This window comes from Oncorhynchus mykiss, chromosome 15, assembly GCF_013265735.2.
Source record: "Oncorhynchus mykiss isolate Arlee chromosome 15, USDA_OmykA_1.1, whole genome shotgun sequence".
NCBI classification, from domain to species: domain Eukaryota; kingdom Metazoa; phylum Chordata; class Actinopteri; order Salmoniformes; family Salmonidae; genus Oncorhynchus; species Oncorhynchus mykiss.
In genome coordinates, this window is record NC_048579.1 from 71,687,320 (window position 1) to 71,706,108 (window position 18,789).

Consider the following 18,789-nt stretch of genomic DNA (forward strand, 5'->3'; position numbering starts at 1 on the left):
AAAGACTATCTGACCAAGAAGGAGTGATGCATCAGATGACCTGGCCTCCACAATCAGCCGACCTCTACCCAATTGAGATGGTTTGGGATGAGTACGAACGCAGAGTGAAGGAAAAGCAGCCAACAAGTGCTCAGCATATGTGGGAACTCCTTAAAGACTTTTGGAAAAGCATTCCAGGTGAAGCTGGTTGAGAGAATACCAAGAGTGTGCAAAGCTGTCATCAAGGCAAAGGGTGGCTACTTTGAAGATTCTCAAATATAAAATATATTTTTATTTGTTTAACACTTTCTTGGTTGCTACATGATTCCATATGTGTTATTTCATAGTGTTGATGTCTTCACTATTATTCTACAATGTAGAAAATTGTAAAAATAAAGAAAAACCCTTGAATGAGTAGGTGTGTCCAAACCTTTGACTGATACTGTAGTAGCAGAGCATTGTTTGTGGTACCAGTGGATACTGACCTATAACATGTCACACATCATCATTAGATTACCAGTTCAGTAAAAAACACTGATGACCAGTCCCTATGGTTACACTGGTTAACAACAGTTTTAAAATCAGTAAATCCCAGATGAACTATTAGCCTAAATTGACATACCAGTTCTACTTGTTAAGGACATTGTAGAACCAATACCCTGATCGGGTGGTGAGGAAGTAGCTGAACAGAACTTTGAACACTGTTTTTTACAACTTTGACTAATTACTGCTGGACATTATCAGTACATATGGGTCACCTGGTGCACGTCTGGCCTGAAACCCAGAAAGATGGGAAAACATGGGGCCAATACTGCTCAAGATATCCACAGTCTTAACACATGGCAGACCCCTGGGAGTCCTGCCCTCACTGTATGCCGGAGGCCCAAAAAAAAGACTGGACCTGTTTGGCTCCCTTACAGTAAGATGGGACGCGATTGGCTGTCTGTCTCAGGTGGAGGGTTCCGGTTGCCGTACGACCTCAATCACCTGATCCAGATCGGTGATGAAGTGCTTGAGGTCGTCAAGGCAACGCTCCCTGATCTCTCCCAGGTTCTCTCGGAGTGGAGTCTGCAGCTGCTTCTCCAGATTGGCGTCCTTAGCAACCAGCATCTTCACTACCATGCCAAACGTCTCACAGTCCTGCCGGTACACCTGGAAAACAACACAACATCAGAAACAGGAGCCAATAATACTTCATTTTGGTCATTCAGCAGATGCTCTTATCACAAGGAATTTCAGTCAGTGCAATCTAATACAACAATCACAATACAACATGATCAACAAGTAGTGAACATCAACTACAGAGCTGGAACAAATGAACAGTACTAGCTCTTCAGAGATTAGGAACATCAGTACTTCCTTGGAAAATGGGTCTGGTTTTAGAAACTATTTCCTGATGAGCCCAGAGCTAGCTCACATCTACATGCTCGTTCAATAGCCCTGCGAAGGGAGAAGAGAACACTCTGGTGTGAACACACACTTCATTGTGTTAACACGTAGACACAGGTCTCCTGTCAGCACACACGCCTTCTTATTGGCTAGCCTGGCCCCGGAGCCAATAAAAACCCAGTAAAGTAGAGGAGTTGAGGCTCTAGGGCTTGTAACAGGTGTGAGGGGAACAATGAGAGGAGAGGTGTTAAAACCTTGATGAGAACTGCTGACCCCACACCTAGTCTTCAATGGCTCACACAGACCATACAGCAAATACACTGCGGATGTCATACAAGGTCAGCCCTAGTGCACAGTCTAATGATTTGATCAGAGGAGGATTTGTCTAGTTTATCTAAAATGAATTCAATCCAACATCAACATTTGGATTACAAGAGATGAATAAAAGAAGGCCTTAAATCTGTAATCTTTCCCGTCGCGATAAATCACAAATGGAAACATGCACTGACAAGGAAAGATTTAAATAACGGAGGGAAAACACCAAGAGAAGACACTGTTGAACTGTCATTAAGATGAAAAACAGTCCACCCCATGGCCCCAGGGTGACACCTGGAAAAGGTTCTCATCATAAACATGCAGAAGGAGAGAGAAAAGTGGAAAAGTGGCCTGTTTAGAATTGTGACCTTCTACAGACCAACATGGGAGCAGAGAACACATGCAGTCAAGATCATTATGGACATTCCAACATGGTCCACTCACTAGCCCTTGGTTACCACACCCTGACAGCGCTCCACTGCACACTGTGAGCCGTCTCAGACAGCACGGGGCTGTGCCGTCCAGAGTAGTTTAGCTTCCAGCTACAGTCCTTTTCCCAGGGCCTCTGAGTCTGCAGCTATAAGAGGTGAGTCACTGTCAAGGCCTTTAGGAAACAGACCTGTCACTCTATTTTCCCTTTCTCCCCTACTCGCTCTCTTATCTCTTTTTATGTCTCTCTCTCAATTCAATTCAAGGGCTTTATTGACATGGGAAACATATGTCAACGTTGCCAAAGCAAGTGAAATAGATAATAAAGAAAAGTTGAATAAACAAATAAATATACAGTAAACATTACACTCACAAAAGTTCCAAAATAATAGACATAAAATGTCTTATTATGTGAAAATAGTTATAGTACCGGGAAAATAAATAAACATAAATATGGGTTGTATTTACAATGGTGTTTGTTCTTCACTGGTTGCCCTTTTCTTGTGGAAACAGATGACAAATCTTGCTGCTGTGATGTCACACTGTGGTATTTCACCCAGTAGATATGGGAGTTTATCAAAAACATTTATTTCTATTGAATTCTTTGTGGATCTGTGTAATCATCTCTCTCTCCTACTGGCTCCTGTCCTGTGTGAACAGTGAGGTGAACTACCACTAATCTTCTCTCTCCTACTGGCTCCTGTCCTGTGTGAACAGTGAGGTGAACTACCACTAATCTTCTCTCTCCTACTGGCTCCTGTCCTGTGTGAACAGTGAGGTGAACTATCACTAATCTTCTCTCTCCTACTGGCTCCTGTCCTGTGTGGACAGTGAGGTGAACTACCACTAATCTTCTCTCTCCTACTGGCTCCTGTCCTGTGTGAACAGTGAGGTGAACTACCACTAATCTTCTCTCTCCTACTGGCTCCTGTCCTGTGTGAACAGTGAGGTGAACTATCACTAATCTTCTCTCTCCTACTGGCTCCTGTGCTGTGTGAACAGTGAGGTGAACTACCACTAATCTTCTCTCTCCTACTGGCTCCTGTCCTGTGTGAACAGTGAGGTGAACTACCACTAATCTTCTCTCTCCTACTGGCTCCTGTCCTGTGTGAACAGTGAGGTGAACTATCACTAATCTTCTCTCTCCTACTGGCTCCTGTCCTGTGTGGACAGTGAGGTGAACTACCACTAATCTTCTCTCTCCTACTGGCTCCTGTCCTGTGTGAACAGTGAGGTGAACTACCACTAATCTTCTCTCTCCTACTGGCTCCTGTCCTGTGTGAACAGTGAGGTGAACTACCACTAATCTTCTCTCTCCTACTGGCTCCTGTCCTGTGTGAACAGTGAGGTGAACTATCACTAATCTTCTCTCTCCTACTGGCTCCTGTCCTGTGTGAACAGTGAGGTGAACTACCACTAATCTTCTCTCTCCTACTGGCTCCTGTCCTGTGTGAACAGTGAGGTGAACTATCACTAATCTTCTCTCTCCTACTGGCTCCTGTCCTGTGTGAACAGTGAGGTGAACTACCACTAATCTTCTCTCTCCTATTGGCTCCTGTCCTGTGTGAACAGTGAGGTGAACTATCACTAATCTTCTCTCTCCTACTGGCTCCTGTGCTGTGTGGACAGTGAGGTGAACTACCACTAATCTTCTCTCTCCTACTGGCTCCTGTCCTGTGTGAACAGTGAGGTGAACTATCACTAATCTTCTCTCTCCTACTGGCTCCTGTCCTGTGTGAACAGTGAGGTGAACTACCACTAATCTTCTCTCTCCTACTGGCTCCTGTCCTGTGTGAACAGTGAGGTGAACTATCACTAATCTTCTCTCTCCTACTGGCTCCTGTGCTGTGTGAACAGTGAGGTGAACTATCACTAATCTTCTCTCTCCTACTGGCTCCTGTCCTGTGTGAACAGTGAGGTGAACTACCACTAATCTTCTCTCTCCTACTGGCTCCTGTCCTGTGTGAACAGTGAGGTGAACTATCACTAATCTTCTAAAATAAAATGGCATTCATTCATTCACTAACGCTCATTAGACCAAGCAGAAAGTCATCAGGACACAAGGTTGAGTTTAGGTCAAATATAGATTTAGTCCAATTTAAACTAGATTATTAATTATCTGGATTCTAGGGCTCGATACGCCAGGCCGATACAGGAAGCTAACAGGCCTGGGGGAGTGAGTGGGTGCGTGCTGGAGTTGAAGACGAACCACAGCTGAGTTTGGCTGGGCAGGAATGTGAAGGTTGGGGTGGGGGGGTCAGATGAGGACATCTAAGCCAGGTTACAGTCAGGATGCATCCCAAATGGCACCCTATCCAGTGCACTACTTTACACCAAGACCCATAGGGCCAAGTAGGGAACAGGGTGCCATTTGTGACACATCCTCAGTCCTCCACCCAACCCAACCCCATTAACAGTTGCTACTGTACTGCTAGGCATTTTCACTTCCTGGCTATTTTTAGCCAATCACAATGTTGCTGGTTGTGGACTAGAGCCAGGCTCTGTAAGGAAGGCAGAGGCCATGATAATGACATCGCATGAAACCTCTAATGGCTATGATATTTTTATTTTACCTTTATTTAACTAGGAAAGTCAGTTAAGAACAAATTCTTATTTTCAATGACGGCCTAGGAACAGTGGGTTGCCTGTTCAGGGGCAGAACGACAGATTTGTACCTTGTCAGCTCGGGGATTTGAACTTCCGGTTACTAGTCCAACACTCTAACCACTAGGCTATCCTGCCGCCCGATATCATATGTATGTTAGTCAAGAGCCCTACCCATTCACACACGTACATACATGACTGTGATAACACAATGCAGTGCTGATTAAGGCTGTATTGTTAGTTCTATAGTAACAGAGATGGGCAGGCAACATAGTGACTGTATTTCCAACCTCAACTCCCTAGTTACCATGAGCGGTTTAGATTCATAGGTAGGCTACACTGAAAGTGTACGGAATCAAGTTGTTCATAACAGGAGGAGCCAATCAGTCCAAAGCAGGAAGTGCCATGTTCCAACTCCTAACAACGCATTTCATAGAGCACGCTGTACTTTCACATACTTCCTGTGTGACCCTTAAACCCATTACCCAAACAGGGAGGAAGTTGCTCTTGACCACTGGAGGTGTGGGTGGCTGTGGGTTTGGGTCCTGTTGTTGAGCCTATTGCTTTGAGCATGGAGTCGGCGACTGGTAGGAGTGCAGGGTCTGATCTCTGGGCTGTGGATCAGAGAGATACTGCATACCGGAAAGACAGGGAGGGGATCCAGCCGGGACACGGAGACAGGGGCCACAGCCCCGCTCTGATTAGAGCCTGGGGGCTGAGGAGGAGGAGGAGAGGCCACACAGTGTGGCTCTGGAGCTTAAAGGGTTGCTAATGAATCAAAACATGCTCCCAGCTTTCCAGGTTATGAGGGGTATGCTCGACCTCAAAGCAGTGTCCCAAATGGCTCCCTGGTAGTGCACTTTAAAGGGAATAGGGCCCTAGTCTGGTGCCACATTCCAGACGATGATGAATAGGCCCTATAGAAGTTGGATGCCAGCCATGCCTTTCTGCCTTTTAACCAGTCCATGGAAGTGAGCTAAGCTGGTAGCTCTGCCAAAGTCAACGCCATTCATATGCCTCATCTTCCTCCTCCTCTACAGTGAGAAGGCCATGGAGGTGGAATTTAGTCCAATTTCACTTTGCTACACAAACACAGTAGGCTATATGGGACGACAGGTGATATGTAAAAAGGGTAGAGGGAGCCAGTGTAAGTGTACAATGGAAGAGATGGCTAGACCAGATTGTGGAAGGAAAATAAACATCTCGCTCTGTGTGTGTGTGTGTGTGTGTGTGTGTGGTTGGCATCTGCTTGACACTTGTTGAGCGGCTAACCATTACTGCAGTGGAGAGTCCCACTTCACAGACCTTTCTAATGTGAAATAAGGAGGTTGTTTCTTGAAAGGCTTCCATGCTGGGTCACTTAACTATGCATGATCTGAGGACCTAAACACACACTTCAATCACTTGATGTGGAAAGAGCAGCAAGGTGAAACCTCAGAGGAAATCAACAGATGTTGTTGAGGGAGGCCCAGTGCGCTCAGGAATAGTTTCTCTGAAGCAACGCTTCTTTATGCAGATAGAAACAGGTTTGAACACTTGGCTTTGAAGTACTGGTTTGGGATGTGTCTTTGGTGTTATCTGACAGCTTAGGCCAGCACATCACATACCTCCTATGCTTCAAACACACAAAAATGAGCTTTCTATTGAAATCTCACTGTCTATCTCACTGTCTGCTTACAGTGAGGACAAGACATACTACGCTTCAATAAGCAACGCCACACAAAGATACTGCTTTCAACATAAACGTAAAATTGTATTATTAATTTAATGCTAGATGTGTTCTGACTAGACCTAGAGGAGAGCTGACCAGATGTGTTCTGACTAGACCTAGAGGAGAGCTGACCAGATGTGTTCTGACTAGACCTAGAGGAGAGCTGACCAGATGTGTTCTGACTAGACCTAGAGGAGAGCTGACCAGATGTGTTCCCTGACTAGACCTAGAGGAGAGCTGACCAGATGTGTTCCCCGACTAGACCTAGAGGAGAGCTGACCAGATGTGTTCTGACTAGACCTAGAGGAGAGCTGACCAGATGTGTTCTGACTAGACCTAGAGGAGAGCTGACCAGATGTGTTCCCTGACTAGACCTAGAGGAGAGCTGACCAGATGTGTTCCCTGACTAGACCTAGAGGAGAGCTGACCAGATGTGTTCTGACTAGACCTAGAGGAGAGCTGACCAGATGTGTTCTGACTAGACCTAGAGGAGAGCTGACCAGATGTGTTCCCTGACTAGACCTAGAGGAGAGCTGACGAGATGTGTTCCCCGACTAGACCTAGAGGAGAGCTGACCAGATGTGTTCCCTGACTAGACCTAGAGGAGAGCTGACCAGATGTGTTCCCTGACTAGACCTAGAGGAGAGCTGACCAGATGTGTTCTGACTAGACCTAGAGGAGAGCTGACCAGATGTGTTCTGACTAGACCTAGAGGAGAGCTGACCAGATGTGTTCTCCGACTAGACCTAGAGGAGAGCTGACCAGATGTGTTCCCTGACTAGACCTAGAGGAGAGCTGACCAGATGTGTTCTGACTAGACCTAGAGGAGAGCTGACCAGATGTGTTCTCTGACTAGACCTAGAGGAGAGCTGACCAGATGTGTTCTGACTAGACCTAGAGGAGAGCTGACCAGATGTGTTCTGACTAGACCTAGAGGAGAGCTGACCAGATGTGTTCTGACTAGACCTAGAGGAGAGCTGACCAGATGTGTTCCCTGACTAGACCTAGAGGAGAGCTGACCAGATGTGTTCCCTGACTAGACCTAGAGGAGAGCTGACCAGATGTGTTCTGACTAGACCTAGAGGAGAGCTGACCAGATGTGTTCTGACTAGACCTAGAGGAGAGCTGACCAGATGTGTTCCCTGACTAGACCTAGAGGAGAGCTGACCAGATGTGTTCCCTGACTAGACCTAGAGGAGAGCTGACCAGATGTGTTCTGACTAGACCTAGAGGAGAGCTGACCAGATGTGTTCTGACTAGACCTAGAGGAGAGCTGACCAGATGTGTTCTGACTAGACCTAGAGGAGAGCTGACCAGATGTGTTCCCTGACTAGACCTAGAGGAGAGCTGACCAGATGTGTTCTGACTAGACCTAGAGGAGAGCTGACCAGATGTGTTCCCCGACTAGACCTAGAGGAGAGCTGACCAGATGTGTTCTGACTAGACCTAGAGGAGAGCTGACCAGATGTGTTCCCTGACTAGACCTAGAGGAGAGCTGACCAGATGTGTTCTGACTAGACCTAGAGGAGAGCTGACCAGATGTGTTCTGACTAGACCTAGAGGAGAGCTGACCAGATGTGTTCCCTGACTAGACCTAGAGGAGAGCTGACCAGATGTGTTCCCTGACTAGACCTAGAGGAGAGCTGACCAGATGTGTTCCCTGACTAGACCTAGAGGAGGGCTGACCAGATGTGTTCCCTGACTAGACCTAGAGGAGAGCTGACCAGATGTGTTCTCTGACTAGACCTAGAGGAGAGCTGACCAGACGTGTTCCCTGACTAGACCTAGAGGAGAGCTGACCAGATGTGTTCCCCGACTAGACCTAGAGGAGAGCTGACCAGATGTGTTCCCCGACTAGACCTAGAGGAGAGCTGACCAGATGTGTTCCCCGACTAGACCTAGAGGAGAGCTGACCAGATGTGTTCCCCGACTAGACCTAGAGGAGAGCTGACCAGATGTGTTCCCTGACTAGACCTAGAGGAGAGCTGACCAGATGTGTTCTCTGACTAGACCTAGAGGAGAGCTGACCAGATGTGTTCTGACTAGACCTAGAGGAGAGCTGACCAGATGTGTTCTCTGACTAGACCTAGAGGAGAGCTGACCAGATGTGTTCCCTGACTAGACCTAGAGGAGAGCTGACCAGATGTGTTCTGACTAGACCTAGAGGAGAGCTGACCAGATGTGTTCCCCGACTAGACCTAGAGGAGAGCTGACCAGATGTGTTCCCTGACTAGACCTAGAGGAGAGCTGACCAGATGTGTTCTCTGACTAGACCTAGAGGAGAGCTGACCAGATGTGTTCCCTGACTAGACCTAGAGGAGAGCTGACCAGATGTGTTCTCTGACTAGACCTAGAGGAGAGCTGACCAGATGTGTTCCCTGACTAGACCTAGAGGAGAGCTGACCAGATGTGTTCTCTGACTAGACCTAGAGGAGAGCTGACCAGATGTGTTCCCTGACTAGACCTAGAGGAGAGCTGACCAGATGTGTTCTGACTAGACCTAGAGGAGAGCTGACCAGATGTGTTCTCTGACTAGACCTAGAGGAGAGCTGACCAGATGTGTTCTGACTAGACCTAGAGGAGAGCTGACCAGATGTGTTCTGACTAGACCTAGAGGAGAGCTGACCAGATGTGTTCTGACTAGACCTAGAGGAGAGCTGACCAGATGTGTTCTGACTAGACCTAGAGGAGAGCTGACCAGATGTGTTCTGACTAGACCTAGAGGAGAGCTGACCAGATGTGTTCCCCGACTAGACCTAGAGGAGAGCTGACCAGATGTGTTCCCTGACTAGACCTAGAGGAGAGCTGACCAGATGTGTTCTGACTAGACCTAGAGGAGAGCTGACCAGATGTGTTCTGACTAGACCTAGAGGAGAGCTGACCAGATGTGTTCTGACTAGACCTAGAGGAGAGCTGACCAGATGTGTTCTGACTAGACCTAGAGGAGAGCTGACCAGATGTGTTCTGACTAGACCTAGAGGAGAGCTGACCAGATGTGTTCTGACTAGACCTAGAGGAGAGCTGACCAGATGTGTTCTGACTAGACCTAGAGGAGAGCTGACCAGATGTGTTCTGACTAGACCTAGAGGAGAGCTGACCAGATGTGTTCTGACTAGACCTAGAGGAGAGCTGACCAGATGTGTTCTGACTAGACCTAGAGGAGAGCTGACCAGATGTGTTCTCTGACTAGACCTAGAGGAGAGCTGACCAGATGTGTTCTGACTAGACCTAGAGGAGAGCTGACCAGATGTGTTCTGACTAGACCTAGAGGAGAGCTGACCAGATGTGTTCTCTGACTAGACCTAGAGGAGAGCTGACCAGATGTGTTCTGACTAGACCTAGAGGAGAGCTGACCAGATGTGTTCCCTGACTAGACCTAGAGGAGAGCTGACCAGATGTGTTCTCTGACTAGACCTAGAGGAGAGCTGACCAGATGTGTTCTGACTAGACCTAGAGGAGAGCTGACCAGATGTGTTCCCCTACTAGACCTAGAGGAGAGCTGACCAGATGTGTTCTCTGACTAGACCTAGAGGAGAGCTGACCAGATGTGTTCTCTGACTAGACCTAGAGGAGAGCTGACCAGATGTGTTCCCTGACTAGACCTAGAGGAGAGCTGACCAGATGTGTTCCCCGACTAGACCTAGAGGAGAGCTGACCAGATGTGTTCTGACTAGACCTAGAGGAGAGCTGACCAGATGTGTTCTGACTAGACCTAGAGGAGAGCTGACCAGATGTGTTCTGACTAGACCTAGAGGAGAGCTGACCAGATGTGTTCTGACTAGACCTAGAGGAGAGCTGACCAGATGTGTTCTGACTAGACCTAGAGGAGAGCTGACCAGATGTGTTCTCTGACTAGACCTAGAGGAGAGCTGACCAGATGTGTTCTGACTAGACCTAGAGGAGAGCTGACCAGATGTGTTCCCCGACTAGACCTAGAGGAGAGCTGACCAGATGTGTTCTCTGACTAGACCTAGAGGAGAGCTGACCAGATGTGTTCTGACTAGACCTAGAGGAGAGCTGACCAGATGTGTTCCCCGACTAGACCTAGAGGAGAGCTGACCAGATGTGTTCCCCGACTAGACCTAGAGGAGAGCTGACCAGATGTGTTCTGACTAGACCTAGAGGAGAGCTGACCAGACGTGTTCCCCGACTAGACCTAGAGGAGAGCTGACCAGATGTGTTCTGACTAGACCTAGAGGAGAGCTGACCAGATGTGTTCCCCGACTAGACCTAGAGGAGAGCTGACCAGATGTGTTCTCCGACTAGACCTAGAGGAGAGCTGACCAGATGTGTTCCCTGACTAGACCTAGAGGAGAGCTGACCAGATGTGTTCCCCGACTAGACCTAGAGGAGAGCTGACCAGATGTGTTCTGACTAGACCTAGAGGAGAGCTGACCAGATGTGTTCTGACTAGACCTAGAGGAGAGCTGACCAGATGTGTTCCCCGACTAGACCTAGAGGAGAGCTGACCAGATGTGTTCCCCGACTAGACCTAGAGGAGAGCTGACCAGATGTGTTCTGACTAGACCTAGAGGAGAGCTGACCAGACGTGTTCCGCGACTAGACCTAGAGGAGAGCTGACCAGATGTGTTCTGACTAGACCTAGAGGAGAGCTGACCAGATGTGTTCCCCGACTAGACCTAGAGGAGAGCTGACCAGATGTGTTCTCCGACTAGACCTAGAGGAGAGCTGACCAGATGTGTTCTGACTAGACCTAGAGGAGAGCTGACCAGATGTGTTCTGACTAGACCTAGAGGAGAGCTGACCAGATGTGTTCCCCGACTAGACCTAGAGGAGAGCTGACCAGATGTGTTCCCCGACTAGACCTAGAGGAGAGCTGACCAGATGTGTTCTGACTAGACCTAGAGGAGAGCTGACCAGACGTGTTCCCCGACTAGACCTAGAGGAGAGCTGACCAGATGTGTTCTGACTAGACCTAGAGGAGAGCTGACCAGATGTGTTCTGACTAGACCTAGAGGAGAGCTGACCAGATGTGTTCCCCGATTAGACCTAGAGGAGAGCTGACCAGATGTGTTCCCTGACTAGACCTAGAGGAGAGCTGACCAGATGTGTTCCCCGACTAGACCTAGAGGAGAGCTGACCAGATGTGTTCTCTGACTAGACCTAGAGGAGAGCTGACCAGATGTGTTCTCTGACTAGACCTAGAGGAGAGCTGACCAGATGTGTTCCCTGACTAGACCTAGAGGAGAGCTGACCAGATGTGTTCCCTGACTAGACCTAGAGGAGAGCTGACCAGATGTGTTCCCCGACTAGACCTAGAGGAGAGCTGACCAGATGTGTTCCCCGACTAGACCTAGAGGAGAGCTGACCAGATGTGTTCTCTGACTAGACCTAGAGGAGAGCTGACCAGATGTGTTCTCTGACTAGACCTAGAGGAGAGCTGACCAGATGTGTTCTGACTAGACCTAGAGGAGAGCTGACCAGATGTGTCCCCCTACTAGACCTAGAGGAGAGCTGACTAGATGTGTTCCCCGACTAGACCTAGAGGAGAGCTGACCAGATGTGTTCTGACTAGACCTAGAGGAGAGCTGACCAGATGTGTTCCCCGACTAGACCTAGAGGAGAGCTGACCAGATGTGTTCTCTGACTAGACCTAGAGGAGAGCTGACCAGATGTGTTCTCTGACTAGACCTAGAGGAGAGCTGACCAGATGTGTTCCCTGACTAGACCTAGAGGAGAGCTGACCAGATGTGTTCCCTGACTAGACCTAAAGGAGAGCTGACCAGATGTGTTCTCTGACTAGACCTAGAGGAGAGCTGACCAGATGTGTTCTGACTAGACCTAGAGGAGAGCTGACCAGATGTGTTCTGACTAGACCTAGAGGAGAGCTGACCAGATGTGTTCTGACTAGACCTAGAGGAGAGCTGACCAGATGTGTTCTGACTAGACCTAGAGGAGAGCTGACCAGATGTGTTCTGACTAGACCTAGAGGAGAGCTGACCAGATGTGTTCTGACTAGACCTAGAGGAGAGCTGACCAGATGTGTTCTCTGACTAGACCTAGAGGAGAGCTGACCAGATGTGTTCTGACTAGACCTAGAGGAGAGCTGACCAGATGTGTTCTGACTAGACCTAGAGGAGAGCTGACCAGATGTGTTCTCTGACTAGACCTAGAGGAGAGCTGACCAGATGTGTTCTGACTAGACCTAGAGGAGAGCTGACCAGATGTGTTCCCTGACTAGACCTAGAGGAGAGCTGACCAGATGTGTTCTCTGACTAGACCTAGAGGAGAGCTGACCAGATGTGTTCTGACTAGACCTAGAGGAGAGCTGACCAGATGTGTTCCCCTACTAGACCTAGAGGAGAGCTGACCAGATGTGTTCTCTGACTAGACCTAGAGGAGAGCTGACCAGATGTGTTCTCTGACTAGACCTAGAGGAGAGCTGACCAGATGTGTTCCCTGACTAGACCTAGAGGAGAGCTGACCAGATGTGTTCCCCGACTAGACCTAGAGGAGAGCTGACCAGATGTGTTCTGACTAGACCTAGAGGAGAGCTGACCAGATGTGTTCTGACTAGACCTAGAGGAGAGCTGACCAGATGTGTTCTGACTAGACCTAGAGGAGAGCTGACCAGATGTGTTCTGACTAGACCTAGAGGAGAGCTGACCAGATGTGTTCTGACTAGACCTAGAGGAGAGCTGACCAGATGTGTTCTCTGACTAGACCTAGAGGAGAGCTGACCAGATGTGTTCTGACTAGACCTAGAGGAGAGCTGACCAGATGTGTTCCCCGACTAGACCTAGAGGAGAGCTGACCAGATGTGTTCTCTGACTAGACCTAGAGGAGAGCTGACCAGATGTGTTCTGACTAGACCTAGAGGAGAGCTGACCAGATGTGTTCCCCGACTAGACCTAGAGGAGAGCTGACCAGATGTGTTCCCCGACTAGACCTAGAGGAGAGCTGACCAGATGTGTTCTGACTAGACCTAGAGGAGAGCTGACCAGACGTGTTCCCCGACTAGACCTAGAGGAGAGCTGACCAGATGTGTTCTGACTAGACCTAGAGGAGAGCTGACCAGATGTGTTCCCCGACTAGACCTAGAGGAGAGCTGACCAGATGTGTTCTCCGACTAGACCTAGAGGAGAGCTGACCAGATGTGTTCCCTGACTAGACCTAGAGGAGAGCTGACCAGATGTGTTCCCCGACTAGACCTAGAGGAGAGCTGACCAGATGTGTTCTGACTAGACCTAGAGGAGAGCTGACCAGATGTGTTCTGACTAGACCTAGAGGAGAGCTGACCAGATGTGTTCCCCGACTAGACCTAGAGGAGAGCTGACCAGATGTGTTCCCCGACTAGACCTAGAGGAGAGCTGACCAGATGTGTTCTGACTAGACCTAGAGGAGAGCTGACCAGACGTGTTCCCCGACTAGACCTAGAGGAGAGCTGACCAGATGTGTTCTGACTAGACCTAGAGGAGAGCTGACCAGATGTGTTCCCCGACTAGACCTAGAGGAGAGCTGACCAGATGTGTTCTCCGACTAGACCTAGAGGAGAGCTGACCAGATGTGTTCTGACTAGACCTAGAGGAGAGCTGACCAGATGTGTTCTGACTAGACCTAGAGGAGAGCTGACCAGATGTGTTCCCCGACTAGACCTAGAGGAGAGCTGACCAGATGTGTTCCCCGACTAGACCTAGAGGAGAGCTGACCAGATGTGTTCTGACTAGACCTAGAGGAGAGCTGACCAGACGTGTTCCCCGACTAGACCTAGAGGAGAGCTGACCAGATGTGTTCTGACTAGACCTAGAGGAGAGCTGACCAGATGTGTTCCCCGACTAGACCTAGAGGAGAGCTGACCAGATGTGTTCTCCGACTAGACCTAGAGGAGAGCTGACCAGATGTGTTCTGACTAGACCTAGAGGAGAGCTGACCAGATGTGTTCTGACTAGACCTAGAGGAGAGCTGACCAGATGTGTTCCCCGACTAGACCTAGAGGAGAGCTGACCAGATGTGTTCTCTGACTAGACCTAGAGGAGAGCTGACCAGATGTGTTCCCCGACTAGACCTAGAGGAGAGCTGACCAGATGTGTTCCCCGACTAGACCTAGAGGAGAGCTGACCAGATGTGTTCCCTGACTAGACCTAGAGGAGAGTTGACCAGACGTGTTCCCCGACTAGACCTAGAGGAGAGCTGACCAGATGTGTTCTCTGACTAGACCTAGAGGAGAGCTGACCAGATGTGTTCCCCGACTAGACCCAGAGGAGAGCTGACCAGATGTGTTCTCTGACTAGACCTAGAGGAGAGCTGACCAGATGTGTTCTCTGACTAGACCTAGAGGAGAGCTGACCAGATGTGTTCTCTGACTAGACCTAGAGGAGAGCTGACCAGATGTGTTCCCTGACTAGACCTAAAGGAGAGCTGACCAGATGTGTTCCCCGACTAGACCTAGAGGAGAGCTGACCAGATGTGTTCCCTGACTAGACCTAGAGGAGAGCTGACCAGATGTGTTCTCTGACTAGACCTAGAGGAGAGCTGACCAGATGTGTTCCCTGACTAGACCTAGAGGAGAGCTGACCAGATGTGTTCCCCGACTAGACCTAGAGGAGAGCTGACCAGATGTGTTCCCCGACTAGACCTAGAGGAGAGCTGACCAGATGTGTTCTGACTAGACCTAGAGGAGAGCTGACCAGATGTGTTCTCTGACTAGACCTAGAGGAGAGCTGACCAGATGTGTTCTGACTAGACCTAGAGGAGAGCTGACCAGATGTGTTCTCTGACTAGACCTAGAGGAGAGCTGACCAGATGTGTTCTCTGACTAGACCTAGAGGAGAGCTGACCAGATGTGTTCCCTGACTAGACCTAGAGGAGAGCTGACCAGATGTGTCCCCCTACTAGACCTAGAGGAGAGCTGACCAGATGTGTCCCCCTACTAGACCTAGAGGAGAGCTGACCAGATGTGTTCCCCGACTAGACCTAAAGGAGAGCTGACCAGATGTGTTCCCCGACTAGACCTAGAGGAGAGCTGACCAGATGTGTTCCCTGACTAGACCTAGAGGAGAGCTGACCAGATGTGTTCCCCGACTAGACCTAGAGGAGAGCTGACCAGATGTGTTCTCCGACTAGACCTAGAGGAGAGCTGACCAGATGTGTTCTCCGACTAGACCTAGAGGAGAGCTGATCAGATGTGTTCTCCGACTAGACCTAGAGGAGAGCTGACCAGATGTGTTCCCTGACTAGACCTAGAGGAGAGCTGACCAGATGTGTTCTCCGACTAGACCTAGAGGAGAGCTGACCAGATGTGTTCCCCGACTAGACCTAGAGGAGAGCTGACCAGATGTGTTCCCTGACTAGACCTAGAGGAGAGCTGACCAGATGTGTTCCCCGACTAGACCTAGAGGAGAGCTGACCAGATGTGTTCCCCGACTAGACCTAGAGGAGAGCTGACCAGATGTGTTCCCCGACTAGACCTAGAGGAGAGCTGACCAGATGTGTTCCCCGACTAGACCTAGAGGAGAGCTGACCAGATGTGTTCCCCGACTAGACCTAGAGGAGAGCTATGTTTAACGACAGGATCCTTACTATGGCCCCTCAAACATGCTTTTTTTCCTCTGAGGGAAGAGGACATCAAATGGCTGTTGTAAGGGTCATGCTCTGAGGTGCAGCTCTACAGAAGGGCTCTGTGTGTGTTAGGTCTCTACCCCAGGAGGACACTCAGATTTAATGAACTCAGTAGAATAGCACAGATGCCCTTAATTAGCTCACTGGGAGCATAGGACAACACATACACACACATGGGGCGGCAGGTAGCCTAGTGGGGAGAGTATTGGGCCACTAACCGAAAGATTGCTAGATTGAATCCCAAAGTTGACAAGGTGAACAACGGCCAGTAACTGTTACTAGACCGTCATTGTAAATAATAATTTGTTCTTAACTGACTTGTCTGGTTAAATAAATAAATAAATAAAATAAAAACATACGCCTCAGGTGCTTTCTATCCCTTCTAGACTGGGTGGTGGTGGTATGTTAACCTGGGTAGTACTAGACTGGGTGGTGGAGGTATGTTAACCTGGGTAGTACTAGACTGGGTGGTGGTGGTATGTTAACCTGGGTAGTACTAGACTGGGTGGTGGAGGTATGTTAACCTGGGTAGCACTAGACTGGGTGGTGGTGGTATGTTAACCTGGGTAGCACTAGACTGGGTGGTGGAGGTATGTTAACCTGGGTAGTACTAGACTGGGTGGTGATGGTATGTTAACCTGGGTAGCACTAGACTGGGTGGTGGAGGTATGTTAACCTGGGTAGCACTAGACTGGGTGGTGGAGGTATGTTAACCTGGGTAGTACTAGACTGGGTGGTGGTGGTATGTTAACCTGGGTAGCACTAGACTGGGTGGTGGAGGTATGTTAACCTGGGTAGCACTAGACTGGGTGGTGGTGGTATGTTAACCTGGGTAGCACTAGACTGGGTGGTGGAGGTATGTTAACCTGGGTAGCACTAGACTGGGTGGTGGTGGTATGTTATCCTGGGTAGCACTAGACTGGGTGGTATGTTAACCTGGGTAGCACTAGACTGGGTGGTGGTGGTATGTTAACCTGGGTAGCACTAGGCTGGGTGGTGGTGGTATGTTAACCTGGGTAGCACTAGGCTGGGTGGTGGTGGTATGTTAACCTGGGTAGCACTAGACTGGGTGGTGGAGGTATGTTAACCTGGGTAGCACTAGACTGGGTGGTGGAGGTATGTTAACCTGGGTAGCACTAGACTGGGTGGTGGTGGTATGTTATCCTGGGTAGCACTAGACTGGGTGGTATGTTAACCTGGGTAGCACTAGGCTGGGTGGTGGTGGTATGTTAACCTGGGTAGTACTAGACTGGGTGGTGGTGGTATGTTATCCTGGGTAGCACTAGGCTGGGTGGTGGTGGTATGTTAACCTGGGTAGAACTAGACTGGGTGGTGTTGGTATGTTAACAAGGGTAGAACTAGACTGGGTGGTATATTAACCTGGGTAGAACTAGGCTGGGTGGTGGTGGTATGTTAACCTGGGTAGAACTAGACTGGGTGGTGGTGGTATGTTAACCTGGGTAGCACTAGGCTGGGTGGTGGTGGTATGTTAACCTGGGTAGCACTAGGCTGGGTGGGGGTGGTATGTTAACCTGGGTAGTACTAGACTGGGTGGTATGTTAACCTGGGTAGTACTAGACTGGGTGGTGGTGGTATGTTAACCTGGGTAGCACTAGACTGGGTGGTGGTGGTATGTTATCCTGGGTAGCACTAGGCTGGGTGGTGGTGGTATGTTAACCTGGGTAGAACTAGACTGGGTGGTGGTGGTATATTAACCTGGGTAGCACTAGACTGGGTGGTGGTGGTATGTTAACCTGGGTAGAACTAGACTGGGTGGTATATTAACCTGGGTAGAACTAGGCTGGGTGGTGGTGGTATGTTAACCTGGGTAGAACTAGACTGGGTGGTGGTGGTATGTTAACCTGGGTAGCACTAGGCTGGGTGGTGGTGGTATGTTAACCTGGGTAGCACTAGACTGGGTGGTGGTGGTATGTTAACCTGGGTAGCACTAGGCTGGGTGGGGGTGGTATGTTAACCTGGGTAGTACTAGACTGGGTGGTATGTTAACCTGGGTAGTACTAGACTGGGTGGTGGTGGTATGTTAACCTGGGTAGCACTAGGCTGGGTGGTGGTGGTATGTTAACCTGGGTAGTACTAGACTGGGTGGTGGTGGTATGTTAACCTGGGTAGCACTAGACTGGGTGGTGGTGGTATGTTAACCTGGGTAGCACTAGGCTGGGTGGTGGTGGTATGTTAACCTGGGTAGAACTAGGCTGGGTGGTGGTGGTATATTAACCTGCGTAGCACTAGACTGGGTGGTGGTGGTATATTAACCTGGGTAGCACTAGACTGGGTGGTATGTTAACCTGGGTAGCACTAGGCTGGGTGGTGGTGGTATATTAACCTGGGTAGCACTAGACTGGGTGGTATGTTAACCTGGGTAGCACTAGGCTGGGTGGTGGTGGTATATTAACCTGGGTAGAACTAGGCTGGGTGGTGGTGGTATATTAACCTGGGTAGAACTAGGCTGGGTGGGGGTGGTATATTAACCTGGGTAGAACTAGGCCGGGTGGGGGTGGTATATTAACCTGGGTAGAACTAGGCCAGGTGGGGGTGGTATATAAACCTGGTATGTATGGGCATCTGGCTGTTTGCAGTAATACACTGATAAGAAACCATGACTCGGCCCAGGAGTTTCTCCTGCTTCAGATGACAGGATAAGGAAAAATTCCAGGCCCGAATTCCACTTTTCCAGACCACATGACCTGACTGTTTAATGTGACGTCTCTGTATCATTATACATATGATAAAAAACCTGAAGTGTGTATGTGGGCTCACCACGC

At 49.3% G+C, this 18,789-nt stretch overlaps 1 protein-coding gene across 11 annotated transcripts in view; it reads right to left on the reverse strand.

Moving 5' to 3' along the window:
- Positions 1-560: 560 nt before the first annotated feature.
- The window catches only part of LOC110490714 (periphilin-1), a 46,564-nt gene continuing 28,335 nt past the window's right edge, over positions 561-18,789 (reverse strand). For all 11 annotated transcript variants that reach the window (XM_036945221.1, XM_036945229.1, XM_036945231.1 and 8 more), the window contains one exon: positions 561-1,131. In XM_036945221.1, coding sequence (XP_036801116.1) covers positions 928-1,131 — 204 coding nt within the window. In that variant the 3' untranslated portion in view covers positions 561-927. The remainder of the gene's footprint in view (positions 1,132-18,789) is intronic.